This window comes from Bufo bufo, chromosome 3, assembly GCF_905171765.1.
Source record: "Bufo bufo chromosome 3, aBufBuf1.1, whole genome shotgun sequence".
NCBI lineage: Eukaryota > Metazoa > Chordata > Amphibia > Anura > Bufonidae > Bufo > Bufo bufo.
Window position 1 is genome coordinate 271,297,686 of NC_053391.1, and position 17,523 is coordinate 271,315,208.

The following is a 17,523-nucleotide window of genomic DNA, read 5'->3' on the forward strand; positions in this document are numbered from 1 at the left end:
GTTCTGAAGAACTTTCCTAATAATCCAAAAATAATAATCCAAGTTTCTTCTGGTAAAGTTTTTTTCTTTTTGATTGAATGGATGGATCAATGGATATATGGATCTTTTTCTCTAGCTCTTTTTTTTCCTCTTGCTAACTTTTTTTTCATGCTATTCCGCACACAAGTAATTATTCCCCCCCCTTATCTAAGAATCATCCCCTTTAGATTATGGATTCCCAATCAGGTAGGGTGGGTGTATTCGCATGCTAATAACATCATGACGTTCTCTCAACTCCTAATATGGTATTAGAACAAATAATGAAATAATATAATGTTGCCCATCTGCCTCCAGATGGTACTGTAGGTGAACATCCCAACTTTTAAGCATTAAAATTAAATATCTAATAATATGTTTACATGAACTTGTTGACCTTTCTCACTATAAATCATTGAGGAAGGTCTTTTCCTGACACTTTTAATTACCTATATCCTGGACTTGTTGGAGTTGACTGTCTTCTCCTATCTTTTTGAAATATAGGTTGACTTGGTGAAAGTTTTATATAGCGGCTTTGATGCTTGGCATCGGAACTTGTACATTTCATTTATCTACATCCATGAATAACTATATTATTTTGAAATGGCGTTTACTTCTCCCAGAAACCCAATTAACATAAACTTGTTTCTATATCTTCTACATTAGCTTCTAAATGGTAAATACATGGTATGACATATATATAAATCGATACATTGTTACACATAGATAACACATTATATGAATTATTGATTAACATATGTTGTAAACTAAATATACCATGCAAAGATATATATAATATAATTATGAATATATAAATTGAATCTCATGCAGCAGGTGTGTGATACAGACATGAGTCCTTATCAAGTAACCTTGTTCCCTCCAGACCGACATGTTTTAGGGAGTTGGCATACTCCTTACAGATGGTCTCATATCTTTAGCACTAAATTCTAATACAATGTCCATTTATGTTCACAATTATTTTTTTTTATATAGACTGAACTTGCCATGAACTCATCTTGGCTTCCTCAGCCATATAATATAACTTTGGTTCAGGCTGATCTTATTCTTAAAGGCAATGAGATGAGCATTCATTTTGATTATAATGTCATTAGATAATATTGTATACATATGAAAATGCACAACAATCCTTACCTCACCCTTCCTCAGGCCCTGGCCAAACCACCTTCAAAAAAGGGGGCGGGCGGGAGGGGCACAAAGAATCCGGCTCCACAGGCAGGTGCAGATCAAAGGCAAGCCCAGCCTGCGGTGCTCGGACACTTATAGCCCCAAAACCTCCCACCACCACCAATCAATTACTGTCTCCAGGGCTCCGCTAACCTTCCCCCAGACCCTGGGACACCATAGGCTACCGGCCCAGCCAATTGAGGGAAAAATCACGGGGCAGAATTAAACTTCTGCCCAGTGATCCCACAAGAGCGGGAAACCATTTCCCTCCAAAACTGGGCTCCTAAGTATAACCTCCTTGTCACCGGGCAGAATACCTTAGCCCCAGGGACAAGACAGCCATCAGGCAATGCCAGTATGGCCATGCGTCCCCCTCCATAATGTACGGGGTCCTTCCATTATCATGACAGCACAGAGAGGGAAAAATAATTGCGGGTCACAGATGACCGTACTCACAGCACACAGTCGAAAGATCCAGAACACAAGACATTTATTGCAGAGTCAGTCTGTTGAGGGTTTCTGAATAATAAACTAAAACCAACACATAGAGGCACTCAACACTTCATAAATGAATTATATAATGACTAGAGTAAGAAATGCACTTACTATGTACTGGAGAAAAGATGTGGCTGTCATATACAGAAAACAGAAGTCTAAGAGGCTGAGCCTTCTACAGTGTTCAAGACGTGAGCCCTGGATTGGGAAGGGTCCTCTGCACTGAGCTCAGAAGCGCACTGAGCTCCAGAGCCAGCCAGTGAAGACATACCTATGCTGTTGTCTACACAGCAAGGATTCACCTTGTAACACCGAGGGACAGCAAAATTGCTAGAAGGAACCCCTAGTGGCAAAGATTTCAGAAGTGTTTTTTGGGTGGATAACATAGAAATTTGTCTATAAAAGTGATTTATAGACAAATTATTTAATAGACAAATTGATAGAGATGTTCACCACACCCTTGCACTATGGCTACAATCACGAACACTGTCAGCTACTACCCTCTTGCTAATAAAATGCTCTTGTAACCAACATAAGACCAGCTCCATGATTGTAGATAAAATAGTATTTAATATATAAAACGAAATATATTTCAAATATACATATACATATATATACCCAAAAATGCTATAAAAAAACAGTCTCGAACAATAAAATTAAACAAACAATATATAGTCAGTCTAGGTAATTGTCCCATTAAGTCAAATCGCTAGCTACTTTGGACAATACTAATGTTCAAAAAGTCAATTGTACAAATGTTGTGCTGGGAAGTGAGTCTCACCCTCCTCACAGGTCTTCAGGTGATGCTGCACCTTGTTATTCCACATAGTACGGCTCTCGGGCTTGTTCCTGCTTCCGAGATCGCTTTAAGCGGTGCTTGCGCTCTGTGTCTCTCTGCACTCCAGACCGCTACAGCCGATGTCTCCTCGCTCCACATGTCTTTTGGAGCTGAATAGGATTCCTGGAGTTTTATCGTCTAGCAATATCACTCCATGTGCTTTCCACAGCTTAATGCCACTTGACCATACAGTGTTATTGATGGATTTTTGGAAACAGTGTTCATACTTCTAGCGTCAAACACGTTTTGGAACCTCCTTGTTCCTTCCTCAGTGGCGAAAATGGCTATATGAGTATTATAACCATTTTAGCCACTATGAAACTGGCTGACCTGTTACATGTGCACTTGGCATCTGAAGGCATCTGTGTTGGCCCCATGTTCATATGTGCCCGCATCGTTGAGAAAAATTAAGTTTCAGTATTTGCAAATGAGCACATGGGTACAAATCTACTGACAGCCTTTAAATAATGCAAATGGAAGTCAACTTTGGACTGCACAATGGTTCAGTGGTTAGTACTCTGGCTTTTCAGCGCTGGGTCCCTAAGTCTGGATCTGATCATGGGCAACATCTGTATGTAGTTTGTATATTCTCCCCTGTTTTTTTCAGTGTTCTACCTTTAACCCTTTGCCTAACGCTGCACTATTTTATATGTCGCAGCAGTAGGCTCCTATCTGTAACCGACATATCAAAGCGCTTGGTTACATCGTGTTCTACTGGCGGTCAGTGTCGCTGCACATCTCTGTGACCGTGCTCTCATTAGACAGCTGCGGTCACAGGGAGCCGTGCCGAGACCAGCACGAACGGTCAGGCTGTGATAGATCCTTGCAGCACCCTGCTACAAGGATCTATCATAGTGTTAAAGGGAGGGAGCGTTTTCCCTTATGTAAGAGCGCTACCTGCTGACTGTAAAATTAACAGGTTGTAAATTTTACCCCTTCCTGCCCTGAATGTGGCAGAAAGGAGTTAATTCACTTAAAATAAATTAAATAATTAAAAAATTAAAAAGTTATAGCAATAGTTTCTAGCATTACCAATAATACAGTCCAAAAAATAGTAACAGTAAATAGGATGGCACTACTTGACCCCAGGTCATTATATCTACTTCGGTGGTGCTCAGCCCCAAATAGAAGCAAGTTACATAAGCCACAAAAAGAAACACGAAAAAGGCGAGACTCACCACATAGCGTGGAATCTTCTTTTATTGATTTAGGTTGGTTACATATATATGCGTAGCGCGGAGAGCCGCAGTTAACTCGTGGCGACGGCCGTTTCGCGACAGATCACGCTTCCTCAGGCCACTGACGTCAGGATGCTTGTATGTGCTATCCTTTATATCATCGATACACCTAAAGAGTCTATGTGAACTCAGAACGTGAACAGAGTATAAACAATAGGAAGGCATAGCACAATTAAAACAACACTACAACAAAAACTCAGATCATTCTTTTTATTTAACCCTAATGGACCCAGAGCATCGGAATGCATGATCCATTTAGCTCCTCTTCTCAACAAGGTGCCATGCATATCGCCCCCCCCCCTGTGGTTGCCAAGGAATTACCTCCGTGCATAGACCTAACATGTTCTATTAAACGTGGACACCCCTTCCCGGTGCTAATGGAATTAAAATGTTCCATAAACCTATCGCATAGACTCCTGATTGTCTTCCCTATATAAAATCTCCCGCAACTACATCTGACCATATATACCACATAGTCAGGTCCATAAATATTGGGACATCGACACAATTCTAACATTTTTGGCTCTGTACACCACCACAATGGATTTTTAAATGAAACGAACACTATGTCCTTTAACTGCAGACTGTCAGCTTTAATCTCAGGGTATTTACATCCAAATCAGGTGAACGGTGTAGGAATTACATTAGTTTGCATATGTGCCTCCCACTTGTTAAGGGACCAAAAGTAATGGGACAATTGGCTTCTCAGCTGTTCCATGGCCGGGTGTGTGTTATTCCCTCATTATCCCAATTACAATGAGCAGATAAAAGGTCCAGAGTTCATTTCAAGTGTGCTATTTGCATTTGGAATCTGTTGCTGTCAACTCAAGATGAGATCCAAAGAGCGGTCACTATAAGTTAAGCAAGCCATCTTTAGGCTGAAAAAACAAAACCAACCCATCAGAGAGATAGCAAAAACATTAGGCGTGGCCAAAACAACTGTTTGGAACATTCTTAAAAAGAAGGAATGCACCAGTGAGCTCAGCAACACCAAAAGACCCGGAAGACCACGGAAAACAACTGTGGTGAATGACCGAAGAATTCTTTCCTGGTTGAAGAAAACACCCTTCACAACAGTTGGCCAGATCAAGAACACTCTCCAGTAGGTAGGTGTATGTGTGTCAAAGTCAACAATCAAGAGAAGACTTCACGAGTGAATACAAAGGGTTCACCACAAGATGTAAACTATTGGTGAGCCTCAAAAACAGGAAGGCCAGATTAGAGTTTGCCAAACGACATCTAAAAAAAGCCTTCACAGTTCTGGAACAACATCCTATGGACAGATGAGACCAGGATCAACTTGTACCAGAGTGATGGGAAGAGAAGAGTATGGAGAAGGAAAGGAACTGCTTATGATCCTAAGCATACCACCTCATCAGTGAAGCATGGTGGTGGTGTCATGGCGTGGGCATGGATGGCTGCCAATGGAGCTGGTTCTCTTGTATTTATTGATGATGTGACTGCAGACAAAAGCAGCAGGATAAATTCTGAAGTGTTTCGGGCAATATTATCTGCTCATATTCAGCCAAATGCTTCAGAACTCATTGGACGGCGCTTAACAGTGCAGATGGACAATGACTCAAAGCATACTGCAAAAGCAACCAAAGTTTTTTTAACCCCTTGGGGACCAGGCCATTTTTTGCAAATCTGACCAGTGTCACTTTAAGTGCTGATAACTTTAAGACGCTTTGACTTACCCAGGCCGTTCTGAGATTGTTTTTTTCGTCACATATTGTACTTCATGACACTGCTAAAACTGGGTCAAAAATTTTTTTTTGCATAAAAAAATACCTAATTTGCCAAAAATTTTGAAAAATTAGCAAATTTCAAAGTTTGTTTCTCTACCTCTAATACATAGAAATACCCCCAAAAATTGTTATGACTTTACATTCCCCATATGTCTACTTCATGTTTGAATTATTTTGGGAATGATATTTTATTTTTTGGGGATGTTACAAGGCTTAGAAGTTTAGAAGCAAATCTTGAAACTTTTCAGAAATTTTCAAAAACCCAATTTGTAGGGACCATTACAGGTCTGAAGTCACTTTGCGAGGCTTACATAATAGAAACCACCCAAAAATGACCCCATTCTATAAACTACACCCCTCAAGGTATTCAAAACTGATTTTACAAACTTCGTTAACCCTTTAGATGTTGCACAAGAGTTATTGGCAAATGGGGATGAAATTTGAGAATTTCATTTTTTTGCCTAATTTACATTTTAACCCATTTTTTCCACTAACAAAGCAAGGGTTAACAGCCAAACAAGACTGTATCTTTATTGCCCTGACTATGCCGTTTACAGAAACACCCCATATGTGGCCGTACACTACTGTACGGCCACACAGCGGGGCGTAGAGTGAAAGGTGCACTGTTTGGTTTTTGGAGGGCTGATTTTTATGGATCGGTTTATTTACACCGTGTCCTGTTTCAACCCCCCTGATGCACCCCTAGAGTAGAAACTCCCTAAATGTGACCCCATTTTGGAAACTACGGGATAAGGTGGCATTTTTTTTGGGGACTATTTTTAGGGTACATATGATTTTTGGTTCCTCCTATATTACATTTTTGTGAGGCAAGGTTACAAAAATTGAAATTCTGAAATTTCATCTCCATTTGCCATTAACTGTTGAACACCTAAAGGGTTAATAAAGTTTGTATAATCAGTTTTGAATACCTTGAGGGGTGTAGTTTCTTAGATGGGGTCACTTTTAGGGAGTTTTTACTCTAGGAAGGCTTCAAAAGGGACATGGTGTCAATAAAAAAGGCCATCAAAATCGGCCTTCCAGAAACCATGTCGGTCCTTTTCTTTTTGCGGCCTCCCTTTTACTGATACAACAGTTTACGACCACAAATGTGGCATTTCTGTAAACTGCAGTATCAGGGTAATAAATATAAACTTTTGTTTGGTTGTTAACCCTTGTTTTGTTACCGGAAAAAACGGATTGAAATGGAAAAGTGCCAAAAATAGCGGTTTTGGCACCTTTTTTTTTTTTACCGTGTTAATCTGGGGGGTTAGGTCATGGCATATTTTTATAGAGGAGATTCTTACGGACGTGGCGATACCTAATAATAGACTATATTATCCTTTTTGATACAAAACCTTTTTTTTTTGTATCTCTAAAGTCTGTCTTTTTTTTTAATCAGATTATCTTATGTGGGGGCTCATTTTTTGCGGGATGAGCGGCCAGTTTAATTGGCACTATTTTGGGGGCTATATTACTGTCATGGTCTTACCTTCTTGCTGTTCTCCTTCGTTTGACATGTGCTGGCGGCCATCTTGGTTTCTGGGTTTCTTGTAGCCTTCCACCCTGCGGCTCCTCCTTCCCACTGGGAGGAGCTGGATGCCTAGGTCATATATATAGGAGGTCTGTGGCTTCAGTTCCTTGCTTGGTCCTCTTGTGTTCACATGCTTCTAAGACTGCTGCTGCTTCTGGTTCCTGATCCTGGCTTCGTCTGACTACCCTGCTGGTTCCTGATCCTGGCTTCGTCTGACTACCCTGCTGGTTCCTGATCCTGGCTTCGTCTGACTACCCCTCTGGTTCCTGACCTCTGGCTTCGCAAAGACTCTGCTCGGTTTCACCATCCGTTTGGACTTTTGCTTTACAGCTTTATTTTCAATAAAGCCTTCTTATTTTCTCTTATCTCTTGTTGTACGTCTGGTTCATGGTTCCGTGACAATTACTTTTTGATCGCTTGCTATTAAACTTTTTGTTAAGTCAGGTGACAAAAAATTCTTTTTTTGCAATTTTTTTTTCTTTTCTTTTTTTGGACCATGTTAATCTGGGGGGTTAGGTCATGGGGTATTTTTATAGAGGAGATTATTACCGACGCGGCAATACCTAATATGTCTACTTTTAATAAATTTATTTTAGTTTTTTTGGGTGTCTCGTCTGAGAACCAGTTTTTTTTTATCCGATGTCAGTACTAAATTGGGATATAAATTTAGTACTCCATGGCACGTGTCACATTGAGTTGTGGTGTCCTTCCGTATCCCCCTCCTGTGACACGCTCTGCACCTTTTTTGGGTTCGTCCCTTCTTTCCAGTATGGGGGACCACACCTGGAAAGTGTTTGGCCAGGGACGATCCGGGCGCCTACAGTTCCCGAGTTACTCCAGCCTGCTCTTTCCCGGTCCGAAAAGATCAGGGCCTTGAGGACTGCCTCATAGAACTGAAGGAATGTCCTTGTGCTGCCAGCGCTTCGGGATAGTACAAAAGAGTTGTACATGGCAACCTGCACCAAGTAGACCGCAACTTTTTTGTACCATGCCCGGGTTTTGCGCATGGCGTTATATGGCTTGAGGACTTGATCAGAGAGATCAACTCCTCCCATATACAGATTGTAGTCGACGATACAATCTGGCTTGAGGACCGTTGCCGCAGTACCTCGCACAGGGGGGGTGATGCGGTTACCATGAATTGTGGACAGCATAAGGACATCCCTCTTGTCGTTATACCTGACCAGCAACAGGTTTCCAGTGGTAAGGGCCTGGGTCTTACCCCTGGGGATAGGTACCTGGAGGGGGAGGGCAGGGAGGCCGCGTTGATTTTTCCGCACGGTCCCACAAGCGGACGTGGATCTGGCGGCAAGGGACTGGAACAAGGGGATACTAGTATAAAAGTTATCCACGTAAAGGTGTTAACCCTTATCTAGCAGTGGGTGCATAAGGTCCCACACAAGTTTCCCGGTAACACCCAGAGTGGGGGGACATTCTGGGGGTTGAATCCGGGAATTTCGCCCCTCGTATACACGAAATTTGTAAGTGTACCCTGAGGTACTCTCACAAATTTTGTATAGCTTCATGCCATACCTCGCCCGCTTGGAGGGCACATACTGGCGGAAAATGAGTCTCCCCTTGAACGCAATGAGAGACTCATCAACCACGACCTCCCTTCCAGGTACATAGGCCTCCATGAATTTGGCCCCAAAGTGATCGATGACCGTCCGTATCTTATACAGACGGTCATGGGCAGGATCACCTCGGGGGGGACATGCTGCATTATCTGAATAATGCAGACATTTCCAGATGGCCTCAAACCGGGAGCGTGTCATGGCCGTACTGTAAAGTGAGGTCTGGTATAGGACGTCCCTACTCCAGTACAGCCTGACACTTGGTTTCTTGACCAGGCCCATATGCAGCACGAAACCCCAAAATGTCCTCATTTCGGCTGCATTTTCCGGCGTCCAGCCACCGGGGCTGGCCATAAAGGAGCCCGGGTGTTGAGCAACGAACTGTTGGGCGTACAGGTTCGTCTGCTCCACCATCAGATTTACCAGTGGGTCACTGAAAAAATGACATGGTCATATTCAGTGTAGCCCACTGTGGAAATCTGGATTCCTGATTGGCCTACAAAATCAGGAATCACGGGCTCGTATAGCTCTGGGCTACACCAGACTAGTTCACCGGCAGGGTGCTCCGGCGGATTTAACTGGTGGGCCGGAAAACTAGTACGAGCCCCAGAGCTGCTCGTACTAGGCTGGGCCACAGGGTCCCTAACATGGCGGTCCCCTTGCTCCGCCTGGCGGCATCTCCGCCGCCTTGGGGGCTCATCATCGCTAGATGATGAGGAGGACGCGGATGATAACAGGAATGTGGGGTCATCCTCGTCCTCACTGGGACTCTGAGTCGGTGGCAAGCTGGGCGTATGCCTCCTCGGCCGTGAACGTCCGGCGGGCCATAGGGGAGTGTGTGTGTGTGTGTAAATCTTTATTTGGTGTGTGTGTGTGTGGGGGCACGGGTGTTCGCGAACTCATCCTAAAACTAACAGAAAAGAAAAAAACTAACTAAAATAAAGGGCAAAATATGTGAAAAAAAATATTCTAAACCACTGATCAACTGTCCGAAGTTGATCAGCGGTGGGGTGTGCGATTCGCTAACAGTGGCCGGACGCTAAGAGTGCCGGCCACAGTCAGCGTACACAAAAAAAAATAAAAAAATCCTGCACCCCAAAAAAGTTGGGGGCAAGTGGCAGCACCCCTGGGGGGTCTAGGGTCACACAGCTGTTTTTACAAACTTTGATTGCATCACCCTAACTTTCCCTTTATTTTCCCTGCCTAACCCAAACTTTCCCTATGCTTTCCCTATGTACCTGCGGTATAGATGGGGGGTGCTGGGGCACAGATCGGGTCCTGGGGGGCACAGATGGGGTGATGCTGGCACGATTGACGACGACGTGCAGGCAGCTCTTCTCTCCTCCGGCTCCGGAACACAAAAGGAGGAGGAGAGGAGCGCTTGCAACTTTTGAATCTGCCGCCGTCCCGCCCACCAACCAATCTGAGGCGATCCTGAGTCGACCAATCAGAGTGATTTGCTCATCCCTAGTCACCTTATTTATTGGTACTTGTTTATAATAGGGTATATAATAAAAATTTCTCATTTCATGGTACTAGGGAGTTGTCCAGTTTCATGAAAATCATGACCTGTCCGCCAGTTTGACTCCCGCGCCCTTCACTGTTTGAAGGCGCCACAACGCTTGTTTGAGCACTTCATCCACTGCGATGTCTACCTGCACATAGTCTGCCTTGTAGTGGCGGTGCAGTGTAATTAAATCTGCCTCTCTCATTCAAGTGAATGTAAACATAAACTTTGAAAAGGACGCAGTGAGCACCGCAGCCCCTTCAAACAGCTGATTAAGGCCTCATGCACACGACCGTTGTGTGCATCCGTTGCCGTTGTGCCGTTTTCAGTTTTTTTTCGCGAACCCATTGACTTTCAATGGGTCCGTGGAAAAATCGGAAAATGCACAGTTTTGCAGCCGCATCGGACAACGGTTCACGGACCCATTCAAGTCAATGGGTCCGTGAAAGAACACGGATGCACACAAGATTGGCATCCGCGTCCGTGATCCGTGGCCGTAGGTTACTTTCATACAGACTGATCCGAAGATCCGTCTGCATAAAAGCTTTTTCAGAGATGAGTTTTCACTTCGTGAAAACTCAAATCCGACAGTATATTCTAACACAGAGGCGTTCCCATAGTGATGGGGACGCTTCTAGTTAGAATGTACTACGAACTGTGTACATGACTGCTGCCTGGCAGCACCCGATCTCTTACAGGGGGCTATGATCCGCACAACTAACCCCTCAGGTGCTGCACCTGAGGGGTTAATTGTGCATATCATAGCCCCCTATAAGAGATGAGGGGCTGCCAGGCAGCAGGGGGCAGACCCCCCTCCCTCCCCAGTTTGAATATCATTGGTGGCCAGTGTGCGGCCTCCCCCGCCCTCCCCCTCCCTCTATTGTAATATCATTGGTGGCCAGTGTGCGCCCCCCCCCCCCCCCCACCCGATCATTGGTGGCAGCGGAGATTCCGATCGGAGTCCCAGTTTAATCGTTCTGGGGCTCCGATCGGTAACCATGGCAACCAGGACGCTACTGCAGGCCTGGTTGCCATGGTTACTTAGCAATATTATAATATTAGAAGCATCATACTTACCTGCTGGCTGCTGCGCTGTCTGTGTCCAGCCGGGAGCTCCTCCTACTGGTAAGTGACAGGTCTGTGCGGCGCATTGCTTAATGATCTGTCACTTACCAGTAGGAGGAGCTCCCGGCTGGACACAGACAGCGCAGCAGCCAGCAGGTAAGTATGATGCTTCTAATATTGTAATATTGCTAAGTAACCATGGCAACCAGGCCTGCAGTAGCGTCCTGGTTGCTATGGTTACCGATCGGAGCCCCAGAGCGATTAAACTGGGACTCCGATCGGAATCACCGCTACCACCAATGATCGGGTGGGGGGGGGGGGGAGGCCGCACACTGGCCACCAATGATATTACGATAGAGGGAGGGAAGGGGGCCGACGGAGGCCGCACACTGGCCACCAATGATATTACAATAAAGGGGGGGCTGGGGGGGGCCACACACTAACCACCAATGATATTACAATAGGGGGGGGCCGCACACTGGCCACCAATGATATTCAAACTGGGGAGGGAGGGGGGTCTGCCCCCTGCTGCCTGGCAGCCCCTGATCTCTTACAGGGGGCTATGATACTCACAATTAACCCCTTCAGGTGCGGCACCTGAGGGGTAAATTGTGCTGATCACAGCCCCCTGTAAGAGACCGGGTGCTGCCAAGCAGCAGGGGGCAGTCATGTACACAGTTCGTACTATAGTCTAACTAGAAGCGTCCCCATCACTATGGGAACGCCTCTGTTAGAATATACTGTTGGATCTGAGTTTCACGATGTAACTCAAATCCGATGGTATATTCTAACATAGAGGCGTTCCCATGGTGATGAGGACGCTTCAAGTTAAAATATACCATCGAATTGGAGAAAACTCCGATCCGATGGTATATTAACTCCTGACTTTACATTGAAAGTCAATGGGGGACGGATCCGTTTGAAATTGCACCATATTGTGTTAACGTCAAACAGATTCGTCCCCATTGACTTGCATTGTAATTCAGGACGGATCCGTTTAGCTCCGCACGGCCAGGCGGACACCAAAACGACTTTTTTTTTCATGTCCGTGGATCCTCCAAAAATCAAGGAGGACCCACGGACGAAAAAACTGTCACGGAAAAACGGAACCCGTTTTTGCGGACCACAAAAAAAAACGGTCGTGTGCATGAGGCCTAATGGGGATGGCGAAAGTTGGAACCCCGCTGATCTTATATTGATGGCCTATCCTGAGGATAAGTCATCAATATCATGAAAACAGACAACCCCTTTAATGGTTTTTGCATTCATACCTACTTCTAGGGAGGTTGGAAGACAGCTGAAAATGTTTAGCAGGTTTTGCATTAAAGGGGTTCTCTGGGAATTAAGAAAATGAAAATACTTAAATATTACTTTATTATAAATATATTCTCAAATACCTTTCATCATTTCTAATGGCTCGTTTTGTCTGGGGAGCAATCATCATGGGAAACAAAATGGACGCTGTCCCATCAGTTCACACAAAACCTGTCCTGATCACACATGCTACTGCTCATTAGCCACACCTCACCCTCCTCTCATGTCTCCTCATCATCTTCATTCCCGCAGAGATTCACCTGTATTTAGGATCATGATTTCTGACAAGCAGAGAGGAGTATGAGACAGCACTATGGTTCATTGTGGTGAAGTAACTTTTCCTACTGTGTGATTAGGACAGGTTTTGTGTGCACTGATAGGATGGCAGCCATTTTATTCTCCTAATGATTGCTCCCTAGACAAAACAAGCCATTCTAAGCAATGAAAGGTATTTGTGAATATATTTATTATAAAATAATATTGAAGTATTTTCATTTTATTAATTCCTGGAGAACCCCTTTAAAGATAAAACCTTCAGGGATTACTGATCTGTTACTATTTTGTTCTTGAATATTAGGCTCTTTCAGAAAAAAACAACAAAAAAACCTATCTTTCTGATGTTTCTCCCTATCAAGCCAACATGCACACATGGGTACTTTGAGTCTGTATGTTTGTACAAAGATTGCGTTAATTAAAGATGAAATTAAATCAGCTACCATATAATGTCTGTCAAGTTCATATTTACACATGAAAACCGTAGCTCAGTGAAGATAAATTTAAATGTCAGTCATAACAGATAAACTAACCATAAGGGCCGTATAGATAATTATATTCATTGGTTGCTATGACGCCGTCCGCTTCATGCCGCTGCTGCACTACAGTAATACACTCGTATAGACCATACGATTATATTACTGTAGTGCAGCGGTGGCATGAAGCGCACAGCATCATAGCAAACAATAACTCCGTGTGCTCCTGCTCTCAGCAGGATGCCAGGCCGGGATACCATGGACCGCTCACGGCCATGTGCATTCGGCCTTATACACAGGATTTTCTACTTTTTGGTAATTTTTGTGTTTAACATTCACTTAAAGGGGTTATCACACAAGATAAAAGAAAATATCTGAAATAATGCACACCATTATTTTAAGGGTCCATTCACATGATCGTATTTCTAGCTCCGTACCCGTTCCGGAACGGGTGCGGACTGCATCCATAGTTCCATTCCACAGCCCTGCAAAAAAGACAGCATGTCCTATTCTTGTCCACAGTCGCGGACTAGTATATGCTTTTCTATCATAGGACTGGCCGTACCAGCGGAATGTACACGACCAGTACTCGGGTTTTGCGGATTCACACTTACCGTCGTATGAATGGACCCTAACTATGGGAAAAACACTTCTCCGATGAAATTTTCACTATTTTTTTTTCTTGCACATCTTCAATTTTTTGTGTCTGTACTTTCTGTGGGGGCCGTCAATTTGTCAAACACCAGTTTTTCCCAGGAAGGCGGTGCAGTCAGCTATTGTTAACCCCTTCCTCCCTCAGACGCATTCCATAAATAAATGTAACCATGGTATGTAAAGTAATTTCCTTCTCCACTGTCTAGAGAGATAGAGCTAGATATTTCTCTGAATTTAGAAGTAGGGATGAATAAATGAAAGGTGTGATAGGCACTCATATCAGGAAAGCTACTGGGCATGTTAGTCCACCACTGAATGCAGGAGAAGGTAGACCAGAATGTGGCTACAGGAGAAACAACAGACTGGACAATGTAAATAAATAAAAAAATGGACAATTTTATTATTTTATGCATATTGCAGTATTACTTCATTTAAAATGCCTTATTCATTTCATAATAATACTTTCAACTGGATAACCCATTTACCATTCATGCAAGCTTTTTCCCTGTCATTTTGGGTGGCTGCAGTGTGCTGCATCAAGCCTTTTTTCCTTGGTACAATATCTGTGCAGGTTGGAGCATGATCTGTAAAGCTGTAGTACTGAATGGTAAAGAATTAAATAATTACCACTGAGAAATGTTGCCTTTTGTATATTATTAAAATGACAACAGTTCCCTAATTTTATACTTGGAACATTTCTGTTTTAAAAGTCAGTGTTATTCTTTGTTATATGGCTATGTCTTCTATACTAATATATTCAACTATTTATTTTTCAGTCCACGGTTCTGTTGTGTCTCTGGCATCAAGCGCTTCTTCAACATATTCCTCTGTAAGAACTGTTTGGTTGCATACATCGCTGCCCATTCTAGAAAAACATTAAGTTCATTAACAGTGCATGAAATAATCTCTGCTTGTGCTTTGGATTCAAACAGGAGTACAGATCTGCTAATACTGTAACCTTCTCTCTTGTTTTTTTTTCCTTGGCATGCCAAACTTTTCTATCAGGCTGAGGAAAGGATGCAGTCAGAGGTACATTTCAAATTCTTTCCTGTGATGCAGTTTTTTCTTTGTCCCCTCCAGCTTTCTGCTAGAAATACAATTTCATGTCATTTTTACACTTATTTTTTATTTTCATTTGGGATGCAGCAAATTCGGAAGCTACGAAGAGAACTCGAATCCTCACAAGAAAAAGTGGCAGCTTTGACTACTCAGCTGTCTGCCAATGTAAGTGCCGTGAATTGTAACAGGATGTGAATGATGAGATGTTGTTGTAAGTGAATTTGACCTTGTTTAAATCATCATAAACTAGCTATCAATGTAATAAAACAAAGGGAACAAATGTCCAAAACTTGTAAGCATCAAGTTTGACTGCATGGTTAGTAGGTAGTTCTTGGGTCTCTGTGCTAACTTGTAAATCTTGCAGATGGATGAAGCTTATTTGTCCCATTTCCCCTGCATATTAGCTTTTTACATTTGAGTAGTCTGTTATGTAGGAGTCTGTGGAACAATTCTAGTTTATACCATACTGTAAACCATACCTCATTTTGTCTGTCATTTTGAAGAAAAGAATAATGCCACATTCTGTGCTTGCCAAAGGCATTGTGAACAAGGCACTAAATTAAATGCTTGCTCAAGCAGCCATCTTTATTGACCATTACCTCCTGCCTATAGTCATGGTATAACAGGAATAAATCCTGTATAAAAATATTAAAGACTGAATAATCCCTCCCGCTCCTTTTCTAAATAACTCCTATGCACCAGATCATTCACTGTTTAAGCACCTGTATACTCCTATAGTTATTGTTGGAAAGTTCTCAATGTAACCCAATTAACAAAAAAGACTGTATATACAGTATGTCTGCAAACTAAAGCCCTTTGGGAAACATGTGTCCAGCCTCAGAATCCAGTGAAATTCCCTTGTACAGACTTTGGGGGTCATTTATTAAACAAAAATGTGCCTAAATTAGGCGTATTTCTGGCGCATATTGCGGAGCAAAGGCCCTTTGCAGCTCAATTTATGACTTCTCCCCAGTCATGCCAGGTCTAAAAAAGTTGGTGTGTGCGGGGCAGGGCCACAAGGCCCGTCTCATTTACCATTTTCTACACATGTCTTAGCTGTAGAAAATGGTCTAAATGTAAGACGGCTAGGAAGCGGTCTTACATTTAGAAGTGGCGGAGGAATCGCCAAAGTTATGAAGAGGCCTACGCCTCTTTATAACTCTTGCAGATCCACCACCAGGTATGGGGCTTAAGTTCGGCATCTAAAACGCGGATCTTAATAAATGTCCTCCTTTATGTGTCCAATCTCCACCTCTATGAGGCTTGGATACAGCCTCATACAGTTTGCAGCCTTGTACCTTGAAGGAGGATAAATAACCTCTATGATAATGATGACAATGACATAATATCGCTGACATATTTCTAGTACCTATACCTGAGACCTCATTTACATCTTTCGATATTCTTTTACGGAGTGAACGTATCATAGATCCAAGGTACAGTATTGTTACATGATTTAAAAGTTATAACGGATACAAAATAAGTAGTAGTACTACAATTTAAAGGGGTTTTCCGGGACTTTAATATTGCTGACCTATTCTGAGGCCCAGCACCCCCACCAATCAGCTGTTTGAAGAGAAGGCTGCGCTTGTTCAAGTGCAGCCTTCCCTTCATTGTTTACCTGCTCGCCGTCCACATCTCAGCACTGAGCAGCTGTAATTACAGTACAAGAAGCCATCCCATTCACTTCTATGGGACGGCTCGTTCCTATTCAAGTGTATAGGAATGAGCTGTCCTATAGAAGTGATTGGGATGGCTTCTTGTACTGTAATTACACCTGCTCACCGCTGCAATGTCGACTGCAAAAGCGCAGACTTCTCTTCAACCAGCTGAATGGCAGGGGTGTCGGACCCCCGCCAGTCTGATATTGATGACCTATCCTGAGGTTATATACGATACAACCTTTTCGGATATAAAAAAGTCATAATTTGCCTCTTGAAAAACTCAAACTTGGTTACATACAACCGGACATTAATGGAATGCCTGTTGGACCCATTGACTATAATTGGGTCTGGCAGAGATCCAGTTGCCACCCAGCAGATATGTGGGCAGCAGGTAGAGGCCGGATCTCCACTGGACCCATTAGTCAGTTGGGCCGAGAGGCATTCCTCATAACGTCTGGCAATGCCAAATCAAAAGAACTTCTCTGCAGTGTGAAAGAAGCCTTAGTTTTACACACTTTGGCAAGTGTGTAATTCTTAGTTTTTTACATCATTATTTTAATTATATCTTTTAAGTACTTCTTCTTTGCCTTCCTGTTTTAGCAGTTTCAAGGCTTTACTCTTGTGTTTTTTTATTGCCTCTTTACATTTTTATTTATTCACATTGTTTTTGTTCGGTTCCTAGACCTTTTCGTATGTACCTCTCACAATAAAATTTAAGATCGTTTTAAAAATATTCCATTGACTAACTCCGATTTGGGCTGTTTAGCCTCATTTACAGAGTACTGATGTGTTATTGTGGCACCTGGCGGCCTAATCTTGGCCCCTAGGTCTGTCATCTTATCACACCAGTTAGGCACTGCCCTCGTCAGTTACTACCATCTATTTTT

The 17,523-nt window shown here is 43.1% G+C and overlaps 1 protein-coding gene across 1 annotated transcript in view; it reads left to right on the plus strand.

Moving 5' to 3' along the window:
• NAV1 (neuron navigator 1) overlaps positions 1 to 17,523 on the plus strand; it is a 689,603-nt gene that overhangs the window by 340,014 nt on the left and 332,066 nt on the right. The window contains 3 exon segments of the mRNA XM_040424146.1: positions 14,690 to 14,742; positions 14,919 to 14,942; positions 15,060 to 15,137. Coding sequence (XP_040280080.1) covers positions 14,690 to 14,742; positions 14,919 to 14,942; positions 15,060 to 15,137 — 155 coding nt within the window.